The 22,194-nt window shown below is 35.0% G+C and overlaps 1 protein-coding gene across 20 annotated transcripts in view; it reads right to left on the bottom strand.

The window, feature by feature from the left end:
• ARB2A (ARB2 cotranscriptional regulator A) overlaps positions 1 to 22,194 on the bottom strand; it is a 262,861-nt gene that overhangs the window by 195,136 nt on the left and 45,531 nt on the right. For 17 of the 20 annotated variants that reach the window (XR_014951703.1, XM_085568073.1, XM_031507503.3 and 14 more), the window contains 2 exons: positions 14,839 to 14,904; positions 5,914 to 6,105 (listed from right to left, as the gene is read on the bottom strand). Coding sequence is in view for 19 of the 20 variants with exons in the window: in XM_085568073.1 (XP_085424199.1) it covers positions 5,914 to 6,105; positions 14,839 to 14,904 (258 nt within the window). In the remaining variant the exon portion in view is untranslated. The remainder of the gene's footprint in view (positions 1 to 5,913; positions 6,106 to 14,838; positions 14,905 to 22,194) is intronic. The other 3 variants (XM_031507505.3, XM_085568079.1, XM_085568078.1) reach the window with 1 other exon arrangement.

Genomic DNA, 22,194 nt, shown 5'->3' with positions numbered 1-22,194 from the left:
AATTCCAAAGAGACTTTTAGAATTGTAAGTGTGGGGCTTTTTTTTCAGTTCAGTCATGACAGGGCCAGAAGGTAATGATACATCTGCCACAATGCAACAAGCAGACCTGTCTTCTGTCAAGAGTTGAAATCATAAAGGAATAAGCTGTCGTTAGCAACCCCTCTCCAAACAGTAGAGCTGTCATCTCATTGTTTTCCTCTGTTGGCATGGGGGCTGGTGTGGGTTTATATACCCTGTCAGCTCAGTATTAGTCTAAGCTTTTAACCTTTTCCTGAATTTATGGCTTAACATTTTAATTCCTTTACAGCTTATCATGTATTACTATGTATTTTGTGATCAATTAATATTGCTTTCAACTGTGCAAATTTTCCTTCTATCTGCTTGGTGATTAGAATTTGAGAGATTATTAATCCCTCAACAAATGTTTTTGAAGTAATTAAATATACTGATTTTCAAATTTTCTTTCCAGAGTATGGTGGATTTAAAACCAATTAGATGTGACTCATTATTTAGTAATACATTGTGACTTGGGTTTATGTTTTTAGAGAGATCTCAAAAGATCATCCAAAAACTTTTAAGTTTTCTTAGTATAATCACCACAAATGTGGGAGTTCTAAACACAGGTTTTCTCTGCTAAAAAGGACTTTACAAGCCACACTAGTTCTGTGGTTTAACAGAATGAATAAGTCAAGTAACTATACCACAGTCAGAAAAGTAGCATTTGAAATAAAACAGTATAGCAAATTATTGCCCATTTTAGCAAAAGTCAACGATTCAGTAATATAGTAGAAAACCCAAATAAGATTGTGATTGCTCTGGCACTGTGACTGACCATTAATAAATAAATCAGGTATTTTAACATCCTTCTGCAACAATACACACAGAAGACTTAAAAGGCACATGAATATTAGTATTCTGTGGCAGAACTAACTGCAGTGAAATGTCAGCTGTTTTTTTTTCCCAGAAAGTGTCACTTGATCATATTATTGATACTATGCTAAACTTGTATAAACTATGCTAAACTTGTACACACCAAAAAGTATGTTTGTCTGACAACATATTCTATACTTAAAAGTCAGATGTAAATTTTTTAGCAGTAATTTTTGTTAGTGTAATTTAAACTCAGCATAATTTCTGGGCAACAATATGTAAATATCCACTATTGAAACTGACTGATTTTTATGAAGTGGAAAAATAAAATAAAAAAGAGTGTGTGTTATCATACTAGTTACAAACCACTAAGACTATTAAATCACATAAAATTTATAGTGGGAAAATTTACTGCTGTTGCACTGAATGATTTTGTTGTTCCATTCAACTGTCTTACCAAACTAATGACGTATTACTGCATCCTGACAAAAGTAATAACCCTCACCAATTCTTAGTAAATATTGCCAACCTGACAGTTTTGTACAAATGAATGACAATATTTTGACCAAAGAGAGCAGAGATTGTACAAAAATGATGAGCAAGATAAACACAACAGACAACTGAAACTGAAAATCATGTTTTACCCATCATTAAGGAAACATTTCCACAGCTAATACCCATCTCATGCAAAGCTTTGGCTTTTTGCTTGTTTATGTAAAGTCTGATTTTTAGGTGCTGCTCTATTTCTTCTAAAAACTTGTCCAGGTTCTTTGAAGAACGTATTTTCCAGCAAGATGTCAAGTATCAATTCTTCTTTAAATAATAATACAAGTATCTAAGATATCTTAATATCTGAATTTTAAATAAGGCAACAATACTTTAATAGTTTTTAATTTTTCTTCAATAAATAAGTGACAGTTGTTTGTTACTATTAGAATTTTGTTACCATCCCTGGGACCACAGCTATCTTAGGTAACAAATGTATTGAATTTCCAAAGACTCAGAAAACACACCGTGTATCCCTGTACTTATGCAGTAAGCTGATATCCTCTTTATTCCCTACAGGAGAGATATCAAAGCAGTACTCCCAAACTCTTCACGATGTCCAACCAAGGCAAGCTGAGTTTGTTTCCCCAGTGAACAAATTTCGTCTCTTAAGTACAACTCCAGTCTCTCCTTCTCCAACTAAGTGAACAAGGGGCTCCTCAACAACCGTTATGAAACCAGGACCACAAAATGTTTAATTCTTGGCATGCCAAGTATATGACCACATCACTAAATTGAAGAATTTGCCTCTGTCTTTCATCACCTTTTCTGGCACTATTTCAGTTATTGAATGTTTAATGATTAAACAATAACTGATCTGAGAAGACCATCACTGTACAAACCCAGATGAGCCATTTAGGCCAAATATATTAGAGACAGATGAAGTTTACTCTTTTAATCTGCATTTATTTATTTATATAATTTACATTTACTTTTTTATAAAAAGTGGAGTATCTTCAGAGCAGAATTCTCATTATAAATGGAATAGTCACTCATTCCCAGGGGAGAGACTTGAACTTCAGTTTCTCATGCACCAGATAACTGCTTCTGTAAAAAATCAGTGTTTCCCACTAGAGAAACCTTCGGTAGAAAATTTCTATTTTAACAAAATAGCAAATCTATGCACTATTTTTGTACTGTATTTACAGGACATTGCCAGTTTATTTTGTTTTAAATATATTTTCTAGTATTTGTTTTAATTTAGCTTTTGTTAGATTCTTAGTGCCTTACTAGCATATTTTTCTTTTTCATACTTGTTTTTCTAAAATAGGTTTTTGTCCTACCACATTTTAATGTATTTACATGTGTTTTTCACATTGCGTACAATTTTCTCCCTCCTTCTTTTCTGACAATCTGTTCCCTAACTAGTTGCTTATTTGTTCTCCTTATATTCGTTCACATTTCAACATTTCTTTTACACTACCAAGTTTCAATTTTCAAATTAACAAAATAATGTTATCTTTTCATATAAACCCTTGTCAACTAGTGACAATATCTCTTACTCAAAAGACGGAATCTAAACAATAGGGGTATATATAAAACATGGAATGAGAAGCATTACCTATAGGAATTGCACAGATGAAAAGAAAAATATATTTCTAGCTACTTGAATTCTCAACAGGATTTTCTCTTCAAATCTCTTCTGTGCAATATGCAGAAACCCCAAAATACTAGAATTTTAAAATACAAAATTTTAAGTCCGTACATTGCTCCCTTGTTCCACACATGCTTGAAAGGTGGGGTTTCTTAATACTTTTTTCCTCTAAAGTGTTGCATCAGAGAGAAACAGTTTCTACTCTTCTCTTAACTTCTTTTTTAGAAGTATCAGTTCATCCTGCTCATTCCATTGCTCACTGATAACCCCAACTGCTGCACCCCTGTTTTCAGTTTTTCCAAGAATTGAACTGAGATGAGAAGCACAGAGAAGAGCAGTAAAACTGTGGGGTTTGGCCTACTTAGAGGGTGTTTTTTTGCTTGTGTGGGCTTTTTCTTTTCTGAATTGTTCCTGCATACAGGACATCCAAGCACTACTTCTGTAATCCTTAATTTTAATTTTTTTTATTAGAACCTATAGTCAGCAAATGTCTTATTAAACTGACTGCAATGCCTGCATGTGTTGCTAAGTCACATTAGATCATGGGAATTTTCAAATCCCACATATCATTATCCACTTCAAATTCACGTAAGTCTATTAGAAAAAAAAAAATCCATGTTCTCTTGTCATCAGCACTGATGCTTTGATAAGGTCTGCTGGTTTCATTCAAGAATGAGACCTCTCCTTAGAAGAAACACAGAAACATCTAGGAAAAAAATTCCCTACTTCAAATAATGTTGCATGAGGGACTAGCACAATTTTCATTCAGGCTATATATCATCTAGGCTAGTTATTTTCATTTCATAAGTGACATAAGTGACTAAATCAACTAGACGACTGAACACCAGAAAAGGATGCAATTTTTACCATTATTTGTATTATATGGAGTCATTACACTCAGTCTACCATAACTTCCTGCATTTAGAAATGTAATTTATATGATCTGTGCCTGACGCTGACATGGTATCAGCATGTACCTTTATACATTCTCTTTTTAGTCATAACCGAATTATTCTAAATATTTTCACTGCAGTCCAACTTCCATAAAATATTGCCTTATCTAACCAGATACCCAACCAATTCCCACTACAGGGATTACAGGATACAAAAAAATAGCAACACATTTAATGAGATTAATGAATTTGATTTAACACAACTGAATACAATCTATTCTTCATTTTGCATGCAAAAAAAATCACTGTAAATAGTATGTGTCCTAAACATGTAGTACACTTACCAGAATTTTAAGATGCACAAAAAGAGACAGTAGGTTTTACAGTAGATGGAATTACTGAACTAAAGAGAACTACGAATTTAAAAACCATATTAAGGAAAAGCTCAAAGATTAGAACATAAAGTTTGCTGTACTAATGTTATTTAATGATTACATTTTGGTAAAAACACTTTCTCATTCAACAATTGGGATTTTTTCCTGTATTGTTTTTTAAAGAAGCATTCGAAATTCAGAGATAAGTAATCTGGTTTTAAGTATAACAGCCATTTGAGAAAACAGAGTTTTGATCTCTGTCATACTGGCACAAATCACTGCACAAAATAAATAAAAATAACAAACCAACAAAAGAAATGTAATTTTCCTCAACTAGAAATAACCCTTAAAAATGATCTGTAAAATTAGGGTTAGTATCTCAGTTTGAAATACTCAGTCTGTCATGTTACTCTAGACAGCAGCATCCCTAGGACAGAACAAAAATGCAAGCATGTAAGCACGTACAAAAGCATGCACAAAAATTGAAGTAGCTACAGTATTTGGGTTTCTTGGAAAATGTTTTGGAACCAGTACTTGAAGTCCCATACATCTGTACAGCACTCAGTAATCCTGAGGTACTTTTTATTCTGTCTAAAACTGAACCTTGATTTAAAGTGAATAAAAAACTTTACGTTAGGAAAAGATAAGCCTCACTTTCACAGGCTAGATTTCTTTTTCTCACGAAGTGTAGTCTGGTGCTTTGATAGTGAGTAAAACAAACAAAAAATAACTTAATGGCCTAATGTTTTTGTATGTTTCCTTTCTTCGCTTTATTGAGAAAAGTACCATTTTTTATCCTGAATATTTTAAAGACAGCTGCAAAAATTACCCATCAACTGCAAAAATTAATCACCTAGCAAAATATGTAACAGTGATAATGACAACACTGATGTTTACAGTAGAACATTAGCTTAACTTGGCAAATATAATAGAAACAATGAGTCTTAAAAAAAGCTCTTCAAATGTTTACTACAGGACGTTTCCTTTAGGCAGCAGGGTGCATATGATGAATTACTCCTGCAATGCTCCAATGACAAAAACATAACACAAATTGTCCACTATCTCTCTAATAGATATAACAAAACAGTATCAAGAAAATGTGAATGTCTTCTATTGTCAAATATTGATAAGTAAATCAGAATGAATCAGTATTAAGTACAAATCTGAAAAAGACTGTGCCTTTAATAAATTCAATAAAAAGAACTGCTTGTTATCATGAAAGCTCATGTTACCATTAGATTACAGCAGTCATTGTGCAATAGTATGTACAAATTAAATGAAATATAAAAGAAAACAATCCAAATTGTAACAAATTTCTGTAGTGTCTTCTGCTGCACCACATCAACTGCTAAGGGCTCTTGCCATAGTATCGGCCATATTAAACTACATGGCGGTCCCAACACAAAATGACATGCAACTAAATTTTATTTTACTGCAAGACAGGAACTTGGTTCCTCTAGAAGAAAGATCCAACAAAACAAAAATATTCCCATCAAAAAGACAATGATCACACAGTAACATCGAATACTGACTGATAAAAAAATTTAAAACGTCACAGGTTCACACAGTTCTTCATGCTCAGGCACACACATGCACATCCACAGAACACACCTTACATCCCTGAACTTTCACTTACCTCAATAGCTCTCTTTATGTATGGTATCTGTGTCCCACTGTCCAGATCTTCATTAATTATGAGTCTCCTAGCCCACTGACCAGCTCTGACAACACCATTACCATGAATTAAGACCAACAGCTTGTCAGGATTTACTAATGCATCTTCACTCATAAAGATAAAGCTCTTTGGTTCAGTCTCAATTGCATCAACCTGCAGTTACAGACAACACACATTTTAATGCATCAATGTAATTATTTGAAAGAAATCTGTAGTTATAAAATTATCTACCAAATTTATATAAAAACATTCATCAATAAACAATTATTTCAATGCATGTGTGCCCAGGACTAAATAAAAATAGAGCAAAATATACATTGTAACTCTGAAACACATGAACATACAACATTTTATAACATCAATCCAAGGGATATTTAAAATTAAGAAAAGGGGTAAAAGGTATCCTTAAGCTTTGAAATGTCAGGTGTTTACAAAAACTTACGGGAAAGGAAGAAAGTCCATAAATGAGCAATAGGAGGTGGTGAGAGGGAAAGAAGTCAGTAATTTCTCACCTCTGATATGCCTGAAGCAACAATAAATTCTTACATAATATGAAAAAAATATCCTGGAGAGTTCCAAATCAGCCACCTCAACAAATAAATATTCAATAAGCTTGATACATATAGGAACCAGTACTGTAAATTTGTCTGTTACAAGTTTAATAGAATAGGTCTAATAAAATATAGAGATCCAATTTGGTTTTAAATAATAGATTCATTAATTGTACCAGGGTCAATGCTTAGCTACTTTGCTGTAGGAAGAGACCAACAATTAGCTTTGATATTCAGCAAATTGAAGCCTAATAGCATATTTTGTCTTTAAGAGAGTAAAGGAGCACTTTTTCTTCAATATAAACTAAAGCTTTTATACTTGGTTTAGCAATCCTGTCTCAAGACAAAAAACTGTCCTGATGTAAATACCATGAGGGCAAAACAAATCTTTATGTCTATATGTTCTCTTTCTACTATATGAATACATAGAAAAGAAAAAACAAAACAGGCACATCTCCCCCTCCTACTATACTCCACACCCCTCCACCTCCACAGCCTAACTGTCCATCTGCTAGGAACACTCTCTGCAACAGAGAAGAAAAACAGATCAGGTTATGATCTCCATGCTGAGAAAGAAGAAATCAGCTATTTGGATTAGTTTTGGTCGTTTTTTGTCATATACGGGTATGAATTCTTAACTACCCTTATAATAGGAAAAATTAATTCTGCATGCATCTTCAGACTTTTTTAATGTCAGTCCTAACAAACCTTTTTAAAATTAAGTCAGTGAGGCTACTTGAACAAAACAAATCTGTAAATGAAAGAATGGTCATGTCTCTCTTCAATATTTGCCACAGCACTGAAAACTTTATTCCCCTGCTCAGAAATAAAGTAACATATCACATGCCTCAGAGTTTGCACAGGAAATGTACTCAATTTCTCTCACACTTTGTGCAAAAATAGAAAATATGGTAAAGAATATGTTCTATTGAAAAGACGGGGGCTACAGTCAGATCATGCTGCTGCTTCTGAAATAGCAGTATTGACACCTTAAAAGGTGAAACAGATTAGGTAAAAAGTCAGCCAACACTGAATCTCAGATAGTACTCTGCAACATTTAAGTGACTTCTACCCACAAACTGAATATTTACAACACTATAATTGGGAAAAAAACCCTGTGGATTTGCATTTCAGACTACTGTGCAAATTAGCCGTAGGTTTTAGCTCTTATATCAATTGTGAGTGCTAAAGTTTATATAGTATATAGGAAATATTAGCATGTAGTAGTCATATGTACTAGAAGATACAGCTAGTTCATATTTCTGCAAATAATTTAATTTCAAATAGCTAAAATTATCTACCAAGACCATAAAAAATTACTTTTGAGTCTTTTCCCAAAATTAAACACATTTACAGACATTTTGTTGAGCTGATTTACCTTCAAACAGTAGTAATTTATTAGATCCAACTTTCACTAAAGAATGCACGTAAATATCACTCCTATACACAATCTTACTTTACTGACAGATTAACACAGAATACCATTTAATGCCAGACACAGTGAGGCCACATAAAATACTTTGCAATTATTAGCTGCTTGTTCTTCTAGACCTACTCAAGATCACGAATTTCTGATCACTTAAATCTAAACTGAATAAATACAGGAAAATATTTTTTAGATTAATTAAACTATTTGATTCAACATTGTTATTTATAGGTGAAAACAATTCCAGTAATCTCTAGCTAGGCATACCAAACCTATCTCAATTATGATAATAATTTACTGCTTAAAACTACTGTTTAATTTTCTTTTTCTTGGATTTTTTTTCCAATGCACAGTAATTCCCTGAAGTTTATGAATGTAGGCAGCTATGGTGAGATCTTTACATATATTATGAGATTCTTTATGTTTTCAGACAGTGAACTTCCTTTTACTTTTTCCACATCATTTCTATCTCAAATGAGTTTTCACCTAATACAGTAGTACCAGTCTATAAAGTATTTCAGCAACACACTAGTTAGTATTTTGCACAGCTGCTATGAATATATACAGTAAAATCAAACTACACTTGAAATCTAATCTTATTGTTATCCATGCTACCACATCAACAATTACCCATGACTAATCCAAGATTTACGAGATCTGACAGGGTTCCAGGAGTCCTTTATTCTATATATTGGAGGTTTATAAGATTGAATGTTGACAAGGAAAGAAAATCTACAAGTATTCTTCTTATTATTTTTCTTACTAAGTATTTTTCTTATTTCAGTTGAGAAACATGACAAAATTATGAGCCTTGAGCACACAAAGTAGGTATTAACTGTAACTGGAGGAAGAACATGGCATGTGAGTGGAATTGAAACTGGTAAGACCCAAAAACGATTGTGAGAATTGTAAGCAGCTGGTGGAGAGAAAAATCTGCTCATTTGCTTCCCAAGATGAAAAGTCATCTTCTGTGTGTTTCAACATAAACCTCACTAACTCACTTTACACAGGATTTAGAATTTTTCAATCAAAAATGTAAAACTGAGAACTGCTGATGAATATTACAGGCAGCTAATCAACATTTGACTATTACCAAAACTAACTTAGCAAACCTAAATAAAATATGTGGAAATTTTACAAACAAGTATTAACTTCACTTAAGTAACAAAACTGGCAAAAGGAACATGCACTGGAGATAACAGAGCATTGTTTCTCAAAGAAAAATAATTCTTCAATGAACTTTTTCCTACTGAAGTGAAAGAGGAAAGCACGGATAACTGAAAAGATTCTGCAAAGGAGACATTTCAGTGCCATTTCAAATTAAACATATGTCCTGGTTTCAGCCAGGATAGAGTTAATTTCTTCTCAGTAGCTGATAGAGTGCAGTGTTTTGGCTTCAGAACAAGAATGGTATTGATAACACTTAGGTATAACACTGGTATTTTGGTTTTCTGCTAAGTTGTACTTATCCAAAGTCAAGGACTTCCCTTTCCTTGTCTCATGCTCTGCCAGTGAAAAGGTATGCAAAATAAACTCAGAGGGAGCATGTTTGGGACAGGTGCCCTGAACTGGCAAAGGAATATTCCACACCCCAGAATACCATGCCCAGGATGTAAACTGGGGGGAGTTACCCAGAAGTATGGCCAATCTGGGTTCAGGAATCAGGGGTCTGGCACTTGGCATTGCACATAATTTGTTTTTTGTCTTATTATTATAATTTACCATTATCACTGTATTTTGCTTTAGGTTGTTAAACTGTTTTTATCTCAGCTAACAAGTTTTACTTTGATTCTCCTCCCCATTCCATTGGTGCTGGGGGAGGTAAAAGGAGGGTTGAGCAAGGAGCTGCATGGTGCTTAATTTCCAGCCAAGCTTAACACCCCTACAACATGTTACTAATTATTTAAACTTCCATCTCAGGCTTCCCCAGAAGCTGTTAAAGATGCAGTTAACATAGAAGGACACTCTATTTGTCCTCAGCAGCTAAAGAAGAGTAAAGATCAATCATTGATTATGCCACTACAACTAGAGAAATACAAATATTTCAGGTAGCCAAAAAAATGTGGTCTTCATTTTCCTCCTAATATAACCTTCAATGGAGCGCAAAATGAAACTTTAGAAGTAGTAACTGAATGGCCTCTCCTTAAATATGAGATTCTTTATTAAAATGTTTAAGTCCAGTAGTACATGTTGAACATTATTAGAAGTGCAATGTTTTATAGTAATGGTAATTCAGCATGGATTATTCAGCATGGATTACTCAGGCCTCCCTGAGTAGGAAAAATGTTCAGAATCATTTAGTCAAAGATGCTGGCATAATAAAATACTGGGCAAACTCTCCTGATCTGCCAACTGGTCTTACTTGCATATCTGAGAACAAATGAATTAATTTTTGTACCCTAAACTAAAGCTGCCACCTATGAAAGCAAGACAAAGACAGCAAGTTGGATTTTGCACACAAGGTTGAAATTAAGGAAGATGAAAGAACATAAAATGCCATCATGCTAAACCTTTGAAGCATAGCATTTCCATTCCCTACTAAAATTATGCTGAGAAAAAACACACTCCATCTAACACAGTCCTGAAACACATTTCAAATATTTAAAAATCACAGCACTGCCAGCTTTATTATCAGCTGACAGAAAAAGGAAAGCCAATACAACAACTTTCTAATCACCTGTGATGAAGTTAAAAAAGTTTTTGCACTCATATCTAAAATATGCCTATAAAAAGGCTGTGTATATTATATGTGTGTGTGTATATATATATATATATATATACACACACATACATATGAACCATCTTTGTCGGACGAAGGTCCAGGGTCCTGTTTCTGACAACCGGCAGATTGCGTAGGGGAATAGTAAAAACAGAGTGGTTATAGAGTGATTCTTGCCTGGCTTTGACAGTCAGTAACTTTAGAACCTTGCAAGCCACAGTTTATACAACTAGGCAAGCACATAAAATAGTTCAAGGCACCTATCCCACCTTAATATTGTCAAATGGTTTTTTTAACTGCATTTTACCTCTCTCCTTGATAGTATTCTGTGGCAATGAGTTCCACAATATAATTGGGATATATATGAAATAATACTGTCTCTTTCAGTAGAGATCTCCTGCCTGATAATTTAAACTTGATGCCCCTTAGGTTCTCTATTATGAAAAAGGCAAAAACCCATTTCCTATTCATCTTCTCTTCACCTTTCATGATTTTATAGATTTGTCATATTCCTTCCTCAGCCATCTATTTTCCAAGCTGAAGAATCTTTGTTTAATCTTTCTTTGTCTGAAAAGAATTTCATGCCTGTGATCATCCTTGCAACCCTCCTCTGTATTTCTTTTTAATTCTTCATATCCTTTTTGATATGGTATCCAGACTTCATGCAGTGTTTAACATGAGGGCCCACATAATGAGTGGAATGATGATGTTTTTCTGTTTTGTTCTTGATACCTCACAATTCCAACCATCCTATTTGCTTTGAGGGTTTTTGACTGCCATTGAGCACTCACTGATGTTCTCAGAGAACTACTCACAATCACTCCAAGCTCTTTCCTGAATTGTAATAGCTCATCTAGAGGCCACTGTTGTGTTTACAGAGCGAGTTATCTTCCCATAATTTTGTATTTACCAGAATTGAATCTCCTGTCATTTAATCATCCAGTTATTCAGCTTCAATAAATAATTTCCCAACTCATCATAACCTGCTTTAGGTTTAACTATCCCAGATAATTTTCACAAAAAAACCCAGAGAAATTTGTTAGCTTGTATTATTTCCTTTTGCTTACAACCATGTCAGGCCCTAAAAACATTTCACTGATAACAGTTTATTAAATCTGTAAAATCTGAACACTTTTCTCCCCTTCTAACCTATTAACTCTTAAGGGGACTATCTTCTCCTGTGCTTTTTAAATGCATTTAATGCATTGTTGACAGTTCACTGGAAATATCTGTACTCTTACTGACAAGATTTTTCTTCTTCATGCGAGCTCTGATGCCTGCAATGAATTCTGGATTTTTTTAAAGAAACTTGCACTAATTATTAGTACAATATATAGTTTATATATTATATATTATACATTATTATTATTAGCTGATTTCGGCAGTAAGTTAAATTGGTTGTTCTGCAGCTTCATGTTTGACTTCTTGTAGAACCCCAGGTTTAAAAAATAATCTCATCCTGGAATTTGCTTATTGTACAATATATTAATTTGTCCTCAGATCTTCTCTATTGATATGACAAATTTCAGACAGTTGCTCAGAACTATATCCTGTTTAGAAACAAAAATTAAGTTTGTGTAAATTGGACAAGTAGTATTGGAATTAATAATGTTAGTTTTTCTTATTTGACCTTGGTGTTAATTTTAGCTGCAGATCATCTACTGGCCTTATGAGCTCTCTTTTATTATTAGCCTTTACAATTCTAACAAGCTCCTCAAATTTATTTTTTCTGAACTTTCTGTGATTTTACATGCATCTTAGCAACATTTATATTCTCTTCTATTCTCACCCTAAAAGCTGTTTCATTACTTTTACTAGTTTCCATTATTAGTTTTAACTAGAGAGTTTTGTGTCCTTGGGAGTCTGTCAGTGGTAATTTAAACCTAGCTTTTACACAGCTTTAATTTTTAAACTTCAGGATATGTTGTTTTAATTTTTCACTTTTGTATATACCTTCATAACCTATTTTTGAACGTGGTGAGGGCTGGCTAAACATAACATCTCCTCCTGAAGAACGGTGTTCATAAGTCATGTGAATTTTTCCACAAAGCTCACAATTAGACATCTGCATATTTTGTGTCTTCTTATTTTGCTCCAAAATGCAATTGAATTAGGACACTTCACAGAAGCTGAAAATCATATATTTGAGAATAGCTTAAATGTATTACTGAACAGCTGTATCCATTGTCACTATACGATTTCTAAATACAAGTAAAGAGATTAATCCAAAAGTGGGAACTAGTCAGGACCATTCCTCTTCCAAGCCAAGAAACCCAAACCTTAGAGCCAGGCAGATGAATCACCACAGGTGTGACATAGGTGATGGAGGTGCTGTAATACTTATCCTGAGTTTCTTCATCTTCATGCTTGGGAGCTAATAGATCAGCTTTAGCACTGCTCCACTTATATGCATATTCTTCATATTATTTTTTACTAATCAAAGAAAATCCTATAGCCTTAAAATCCAGGCACTTCAAAGTTTATAAAAGACAGCTTCATAGTTTCACAGACAAGTGTGACATGGCTTGAAAAGTCTTTTGATACATTTTCTTTCTGAAGTACTTCTTGGACCAAGAAAGAAAATTAGCCAAAAAGCTGGAGATCATAACTAGCACTGCACCAGTCAGATTGTTATGATGAACCCAATCCTATGTCTGTCTACACAATAAAATCTAAAGTGGGGAAATGGTTTCTCAGTCTTGGCTCACAGGGCATCGGTGCAAGACCCTAAACAGCCCGAATAGCCCCCCGAGATAACCCCCACACAAGCTCCAACACCACAAATAAAGCTGGGAGTATTGCCCTTTGATTTCTCTGTGAACTTTGTAGCTCAGCTCCTTCTGCCACAAGACACTGGAAAGGCCTTCCAGGAAACTGTAAGTAGTTTGGTCAGGTCATCAAAACATTCCCTAAGCAACACTCAGGGAATAGAAATGGGAATAGTGAAATGTTACAGAAGTGTTAAGGCAAAAGACCTTTTCCTTCCATAGCCTAAACAGGTTTTCCTTGACTGAATATGAAGGTTCTTCTGAGAACAACAGCAATTCAAAGATTTCAAAGAGCATAGGAATAATCCTTCATAATGATGGAAAATCTACATAGTGCTGTCACACTCCAGTCTCCCCTGTGCTTTCCACTACAGAGTATAAAATTATCTGAATATCATCATATCATATCACATGTATTTATAAACACTCTGATATGTGGGGGAGCACTTCATCTTTTTCAAGGGTTGATTAAATATTTTCACTAAGTAACAAAAGCACTTTATATTACATACATATTACAAATTACTGAAAAAGCGTTTTTAAAAAAAATGACTTGGAGTGTTTTACTGATACTGAATATGAGGGTAGTTCGCTGCCTGCAAAGACATTTCTGTTCTCTACACCCAGCTGTTCACACCTCAGAATATCCACAAATATTTTTCAGAAAGCTTACAGCACTCCTATTAAAAGCACCACATTTTGAAGAATCTGGTAAGGTAAGGAAGGCTCAGCTGGAGAAATCAAACACATGAGAACTAACGTGGAACCACATCTCCAGATGCATACGCATGTGTAGGGATCACTGTACTCCAGGACGGTTTAGGTGAATGGAGACGAGACATCTCTGAAGGTTGCTCTTAGGATATAAGGTTTATTAGGGATGGAGAAAGGTCCTGCCTCGAGCTGCCAGATGCAGCATGTGGCAAGGCCTGGGGAGATGGGGGAGGGAAGAGACACGAGGATACTCTAGGAGAGGGTGGAGGTCCTAAGAGGGGGGAAGATCCAAGAGAGCGTCTGGCCCCTCGGAGACCCCTTATCAGGGGGGCTTCAAGGTGGGCTGGAACAAGGCTTGGGCCAATGGGGTCACAGGCACTTGATGTTTCAGGGAAGGGATACAGGTGCAAGGTGAACCATACATTTTGGGGGATGAGATGGAACAGTCCACTTGACCCCTGGACCCATCCGTAGGCAAGGGCATTGTCCAGCCAGCAGAGAGGACCGTTCTCATCCTGGCTGTATTATTTATGAATAATTATATTTATCCATCCTTCCCAACACACATGCAAAATGAAAAGGCAGTGACCTGAAACAATGCCCTGCACAGAGCTCTGGCACACCTTGTCTTTATATGAATATGGGTTCACAGGCTATGCTGGGTACAGATTCAAAAAAAATGTCTTTGGAAAAATAAATTATACTTACTGGAAGAGTTACTTTCTTCAAATGGCATTCGTTCTGAAGTAGTTCATAAATGTATTTAGTAATGATCTGGAATAAAAGAAAAAATAGAAATGTCACCAGATACTAAAACACGTATAATAATGACATATATAGGTAGACAAAGGCTAATTCGTTAAACTTCTAAACACTTATGTATGTTTTGCCACTTTCCTGAATCCTTTACTGTATAACTAATTATAGAACTTGAAGCCTTAGACATAAAATTCTCTCTGTTTCACAGAAAAGACTTCTTGCGAGTACAATGGAAGGGTAACTGTACCTGTGAATCCACCATGCACTAGTCTATGAAAAATTAGGTGAATAACAACCTCAAAACTAAGTTTTATAACCAATTAATATATACTTGGCGTGTAGAAGAAAGACTCTCTCTGTAAAGAAATACTTTTAAATCATTTTGTCTACCAGCTGATTTCTGGCATTCTCTACCCTCCAGGTTCACTTCATGATGTACATGGAGAGCAGGTTTGTAGAATCCTCAGCTAAGCTACCTTGCCATTTCTACTCACTGAACATGGGAGGTATGGTTCACAGACTGCTAAATAGATGAAAACCCCATACAGAACGCCCAATATGGGGGAGTTTATGTCCCTTTTCTCTGTGTAGGAATAAAATTGAAATTTCAGTACTGAAACCAAAGATATAATTTCAGAAAGCAACAAAATTAAGAAAGGAAAAAAAAAACCAAAAACCAAATAAGACACTAAAAAACCACAAACAAAAACACCTAAACAAACAAAACCAACATAAAAACCCAAACAAAACCACAAAACCAAAACAAACAAAATACACCAGAAAACAAAAAAACCCCAAACCCCACAAAAATCAACCTTGTTGCAACAAAAGACTCGCCCTCTTAAATGCAACAAAGTTGTTCACATTTCAAATTCTTGGCTACTATCTAGGGATATTTTTTTTCTGCCCTTACATATTCTAAGAAAAATGGAGATGCAGATGTAAGTACTTTCTAACTATAATTAATTTGGGAATTAAACTGAGGAACAAACGGGCACTTCATCTATGTAAAAATTATGTGATTGTTACTGCCTGGATTTCAATGGTTATAAGAGTTGGAAGAGAGAGAAAAAAAAGGAAAATTAAAGAAGCAAAATAAAGGACTCATTTTAGGAAGCTGAAATGGTGCTTGCCTTCTCTTTAAGGCTCAGGGGATGGTATTTAAATTCCAGACAGGACAAGATCTATGTCTCAGAATATTAATCCAAGAATATTTGGATACAAATCCGGACAGTATTCTTTAGACAAGCACCTCAAGGCCACAGTTACATCCATCTGAACTCACAGTATATTTAAGACCCAACAGAAACATCGTTATTAACAAAGGTCTCAAATGATGGCATCTTAACTACACACTATCATCCAAGCAAGTAGGAGCCAGGGTGTCATAAACTTCAAATTTAACTTATCAAATGCACAATTAAAAAAAGAAGTTTCAATGAAGTACAAAAGTTTTATTATGTAAATGTGAAGAAACACAATATGCAAATGTTTTGATCACATAGGAACAAACCACAAGTGCTAATGAAAGCTAATTAAAAATGTTGGTATATGCCCCTCCTTTCCTTTCTCTAAACCCCCAAAATTTTATTAGGATTATAAGAATTCTTTCTGATCCTGCTTAAATACATTTACTGATAGAATTATGTTCAAAAAACTTAATGGTTTACAGAAACTCAGTCCTTCTGAACATTATTATCCATACAAAAACTGCATTTGGAGAAGGAACTCAGCAGCGAGCGATAAGTTGATTTAAGGCATGTTTATGCCCAAAGCAATATTCTAGGAACATGCATACAGTGTAATTTTGCCTTCAGGGGCAAACTTTTTATGGTTCACCGAAATCAACTACAGTGTAACACCAACAAGTAAAGCAGTTATGTTCCTGCAGTCTCAAATGCTAATGTTGTACCAGTATTAAATTGAGTATAATGATAACATGGACTACAACATGGAAATTTTGGTTTTAACTCTCAATTCAGGCATCTACTCACTGTTAAAATCACTAAAAGAAAACTTGGAAGTGAAAAACTGCTATGCAGAAAATATACTTCAGACACAACTTGTGAAAGTCTACCCTTTTTACATCTGTTTGTATCTATTTCTTCTATTCTTTCTCATTTATTTAGACTGTGTGTCTTCAGAGCAGAAAAAACTTTTACTCAATTTTTCCACAGCCCATCTCAATGGGGCTGTCATTCTAACTAACTCTTTATGCACTACTCTAATACAATAAAGAGCAATACAGCCTTAAAAATAGGAGTGTGGAATCAGTAGAACACTCTGGTGTGACAAAGACTTAACCTAATGAATACTTCCAATAAAAGCAAACATAAAGAAAGATACAGGAGGTGGAGGCTTATCATCTTCAGACAGCTCAGCACCTGGATGGCCTGCATTGCCCAGGGAGATTTCAGGAAAAAATGCCATTTAAAAACCCCTCAAACAAGACAACTCCTAAAACTGCCACAGTCTATATATATGTGTATATATGTGTATGTACCTATACATGTGTATGTATATGTGAGGGGGTGTGTGTGTGTATGTATGTAGCCATAGGAGGGGTTGAGGGCTTTTTTGCAATAGATCAACACGTTTAGGGATATCCTAGCAATGGCTGGTGCACTAGCAGTCATAAATGATGGAAACTGATACACAAGATTTCTTGAAGTGCCATCCAAGTCCAGAATTTTCAAGATTTGAAAATATCACTAATGGCCAGACTTCCTGAATTCTATCATAGATGTGTCTGGAAAATTTGACAAAATTCAGTCCTGCCTAGGAAAATCTAGCAAAATTCTGTCCAATCTAAGAAAATGGCTGCAATACTACCCAACACTTTGGATTTTTAGGCTTTTAACAACTTCTTCTGATTTTATGGTTGATAAGTAATTTAAAAAATAATAATTATTAAAATATCTTTCCTACAGGAAGCAAAAAGAAATGCAAACTGTGTGATATTTTTTATATAGAACTAGTTAGACTTAGTACTTCAAATCTATACAATTTATATAGCCACAACTTCTCTAAGTAGCAATATTATCTTATGCATGCTGGTGTTCTATATTTTACATCTAAAAACTATTGTAGAAACTACTGTAGAATGTTGAGAAGCGTATTTTGACTTCTTGCATGAGTAGGTGGTTCTGGTTACACTCTATGAAACTCTCCTGGACTAATTATCACTCAGTCACACAGCTACTCATCACTGCAGGTATATAATGACAGAGGCTGATCAATTCATCCTACATCAATAAATCATCTGAACTATCAAACAACAAATTGTTCAGATCCAGACGTTCTCAGTGCAAACTGTAGCACTTACTAGAGAGTCCTATTCATGGTAGTCATGCTAACCTGGGATAGCTGCACTTTTCCTAAGGCTCTTGAAACTGGTTAAGGCATGGAAAATCTGTAAGCAGAATAATTCAAGCACTGTAATTCAAGGCAATAATAAGGTGGCTGAAGAACAGGTATCACTGTGTCCAAGACTGAAAAACAAAACAAAAACAAACAAAACAAAACCTCCAAACAAACAAAAAAAACCAAAAAACCAAAATAACAAAAAAAGAAAAAAACAAACCAAACAAAAAACAACAACAACAAAAACACAAAACAAACAAACAAACAAAAAAAAACAAACAAAAAAACCCCAACAAATGGAGAAGAAACTGGAAGTTCTGTATTTCTTGCATGAGATACTGAAAACTTCCACCTCATATTAGTGTATTTCTGTGCTTCATTCACATCCAAGTGCTAACAGAAAAATACATCCCAAATAAGATAAATATCTGTAGTTAAAACTATCAAGGTGTTCTTACTGACTGTTGAGTGAACTGGAGGAAGGAAAAAAAATCCAAAACACAAATACCAAAAAATTCCAATCCTCTCATGACCTATTCTGATAGCAAGGGACCAATCCTGTCCAGCCATGGAAAGCATAACACTTCGACTGTCAAAAAAGGTTGCACTCAAACTGAGTGATAGAGAAAATTTTCTTCTCAGAACAAAGTGGTCTTCTCTGGAAGGAAACTACACTGCCTGTATTTTAAATTGGTCTCATTGAGCAAAGGAGCCCGTGTTCTGCTTTCCATAAGCCTGAGAAACTTCTGCCCTAAATGAAATCACAGCTATTCTAATTTTGTTTGACTAAAAAAATTCCTGTAATAAAGGCAAGCTGATGAGAGCAGGGACCACAGATGAGTAGAACACATCCTGAGCACTAAAACCAAGTAGATTATTCTCAGCATATTAAAAGCACAAGTATATAATCTCTGCTATCATTTCTTCGTTGTAGTTTTCCTTCATCTGTGGTGAACAAGGTTGAGAGCCTTATGCATATGGTTCAGGAGTGGAACCAACCTTCAGCGCCCACAGAAAGTGCCTTTCTCAGGAGCTTAAAATAAATCAGTCTTGATTTATGTTGGATATAACACAGAGTCCCTCCAGAAGTGCCTTTTCAAAGTGCTTGTGGTCTCAAATACGTAATCTACAAAGTCCAAAAGCCTTATGGATAATTGGGGTATAGACCTACATTGTGACCAGTGAGCCTTCATATGGATCCGGAAAACAGGTTATTTTAATGACAAAAAAATTAAATATAATGACTTGGACAGAAAGCAAAAAGAACAGAGAGAAGCACATTATCTTATGACAAACCTGAGATTTTACCATTGCATTGTGAAATATTCTGCACAATGACAACAGGACTATAATGCTGCTTACACTCTGCAGAGCAAAACTAAAACTACAAGGGGAAACCAAGGTCTGGTATACACAAATGTAATGTAAATCAATTGCTAAGGTCCTGGCTTTCTACAACATATGCTCTTTTAAGATTACGGTTCATATAGAGGACTTTATTACTAATTGTTTTCAATGACCAAAAAGCATTGAGAAAATTTTAGTTTTTGAAAACTTTGCATTACAGCATTCTGAAACTACACGATCAAAAGATCCATACCTGTCTAAGAACTAAGTGAAAACTGAAATAAAATACTAAGAACCAGTGACACCATGTTTAAAGTTACAAAAATCACGAAGGTACTGAAGTCTAAATACAATTAAAAGTGGAGACAAGTACCAATGAGACACTTCAACACACTAAGCATAGGAGGTCTTTAAACAGAGTCTGGAAAAGAGTGCTGAAAAAAGAATTCCCACAAAGCAAGGAGGCAATTCTAGAATAACTCAGTGTAAAATAATAACCCTGCCATTTTAAGACTGTGACAAATTGAAAAAAGTCTTGTACCACATTGTACAAACACCAAAAACACAGCATAGAATATATGAGGAAGAGCAGAACTGCAGCTGACCCACTAGTCAGCTTTTCCATAACAGAGACTGCCAGGTATACAGACAAAAGGTCACAACTCAGTGACTTGATTAATAACACCTACATGCTAATCCAGAGGAGCTGCTTCAGCTCCACACCAAAACGCATGCTGGGACTCAGTGAAGTGCACTGAGCCTTGCCCATCAAGTTCCCCTCCCATGCTGTGCTTTACAACCTAAGCCCTCTAAAGTCTTTTCTTCTCTCCCCAACAAATGTCCTCCCACTTTCAAAACCAACCATGGCTATCCACCAGAAGATTACATACACAAATACATACATGTACAAATAGAACAGCAAACCTGCTCCAGAAGGAAAATAAGAAAAAAGACCAAGTAAATTACTCAAATTAGCAAAATGTTTTATCAAGTGAATTCTCACCTAAAAACATACTAAAAAATCAGCATAAGCTTGTATAAATTATGGCCTCTCACTTCTAATCTGGCATCTATCAGGTGTCACTGGAAATTATTACCATGTAACCAACAGTCATGGATTCATGACAGATGTGAGAAACCCCTAGGCTAGCACAAACCACAAAGTCTCTTTTGAAGACAATCAAATGCCACATGTCCCCTTCTTTCCCCATATGTGCATCCCTCATGACCAAAATACCAACAACCCTGTAAAATGCCTGGTGTATGGGTAACACATGATAAAGAATAAAACACTTGTGACACAACAAAGGTTAAGGCGCATGGGATTGGTTGACATTTACAACCACAACAGAGGACAGATTACAAGATTAAGAATGATGAGGAAGCACAAGCTGTTAACCCAAGTTGTCCACTCCACTGCCTACTCCTACACACTTGTAGCAGATTTTGGGGGGAAAAAGGATATAGACAAAACTACAGATTGAATATATCCTTCTGGTTGACCAGATCCAGCTGGATGCATCTGAGATTTCCCACATTATATTCCCCATCTACAGATACTCAAAACAGAAAGTTATCATCACTATTACTACTTCTGCTATCACTTTTCACTGCTCCAAGGATTAAATATGAATGAAGACAGAACTATGCTCTCGAATTTAAGAATGGCTACTTCCCATCATGAGCACAATGTGTTGGCAACAACACACTTAGAGGATAGACGCTTCTGCCTCCAAAGATGCCAGCTTGTGAAAAAATACTCATTAAACACTCCCTCAGATCACTTTTCATTATTTTTAAAGAGTTCTCAAAGTAAATCAGAGTGAAGAGAGTAAGAGAATCAAGTGACAATAATATTAGTTGCATGTTTTTATGAATGGCTAGATTTGTCAGAATAAGAGAGCTAGTGTATTTAAAATTAAGTATACTCTAGCTAATAAAACACAGCTGCATTGGCATTTTCCTTCTTGATTGAATTCTTAGATTTTTCTAAGTTGTATCATAAAAGGGGTTAGTACATTATTAGTGTCCTTAGTAGTTTACTATTCCTCCAATAACATTCTGAGTTAACTGTATTTTAACCTCCTACATGAACACACATTAGAGAAAAAAAAGGAAAAAAGTAGAATAAAAATCTTTAGTGGTATTTTTTAGTTTAGAAATCACTGAAGTCTGACCATCTCTACCCTCTGCAGTATGTCACTCAGCCATAACTTTCTATACTTGAAGAAAAATGCAAGGGTTTGTTTTCATTTCTTTAGAGATGCAAAGCTAATGTGACCTTAGGTTTATTTATCAACTCTTATCCTGTGACAGAACTGCACTTAAAACGTGTAACAGCTGAACATCATCAGTTCTTCTAAGAAATCCACATACGGATGTACAAAAATCAGCCTTGCTTATTTTTTTTGTGAAGTTGCGCCTTTGACTGAACTTCATACACTGTCAGAACCTCACACCTTTGAAATTATTTTAAGTATTAATTTACACCTAACATAACAAGTTACAATCTTTTGAATCTGTTTCTCAAAAATGGACCTTCCATGGGCATAAAAAGGATACTATTTTCAAATAATTTATATTTAATAGAAGAGA

This window comes from Lonchura striata, chromosome Z, assembly GCF_050655825.1.
Source record: "Lonchura striata isolate lonStrDom1 chromosome Z, ASM5065582v1, whole genome shotgun sequence".
Lineage (NCBI taxonomy): Eukaryota > Metazoa > Chordata > Aves > Passeriformes > Estrildidae > Lonchura > Lonchura striata.
Note: the sequence above shows the minus strand (reverse complement) of the source record. Positions and strands in the feature narration are given on the sequence as shown.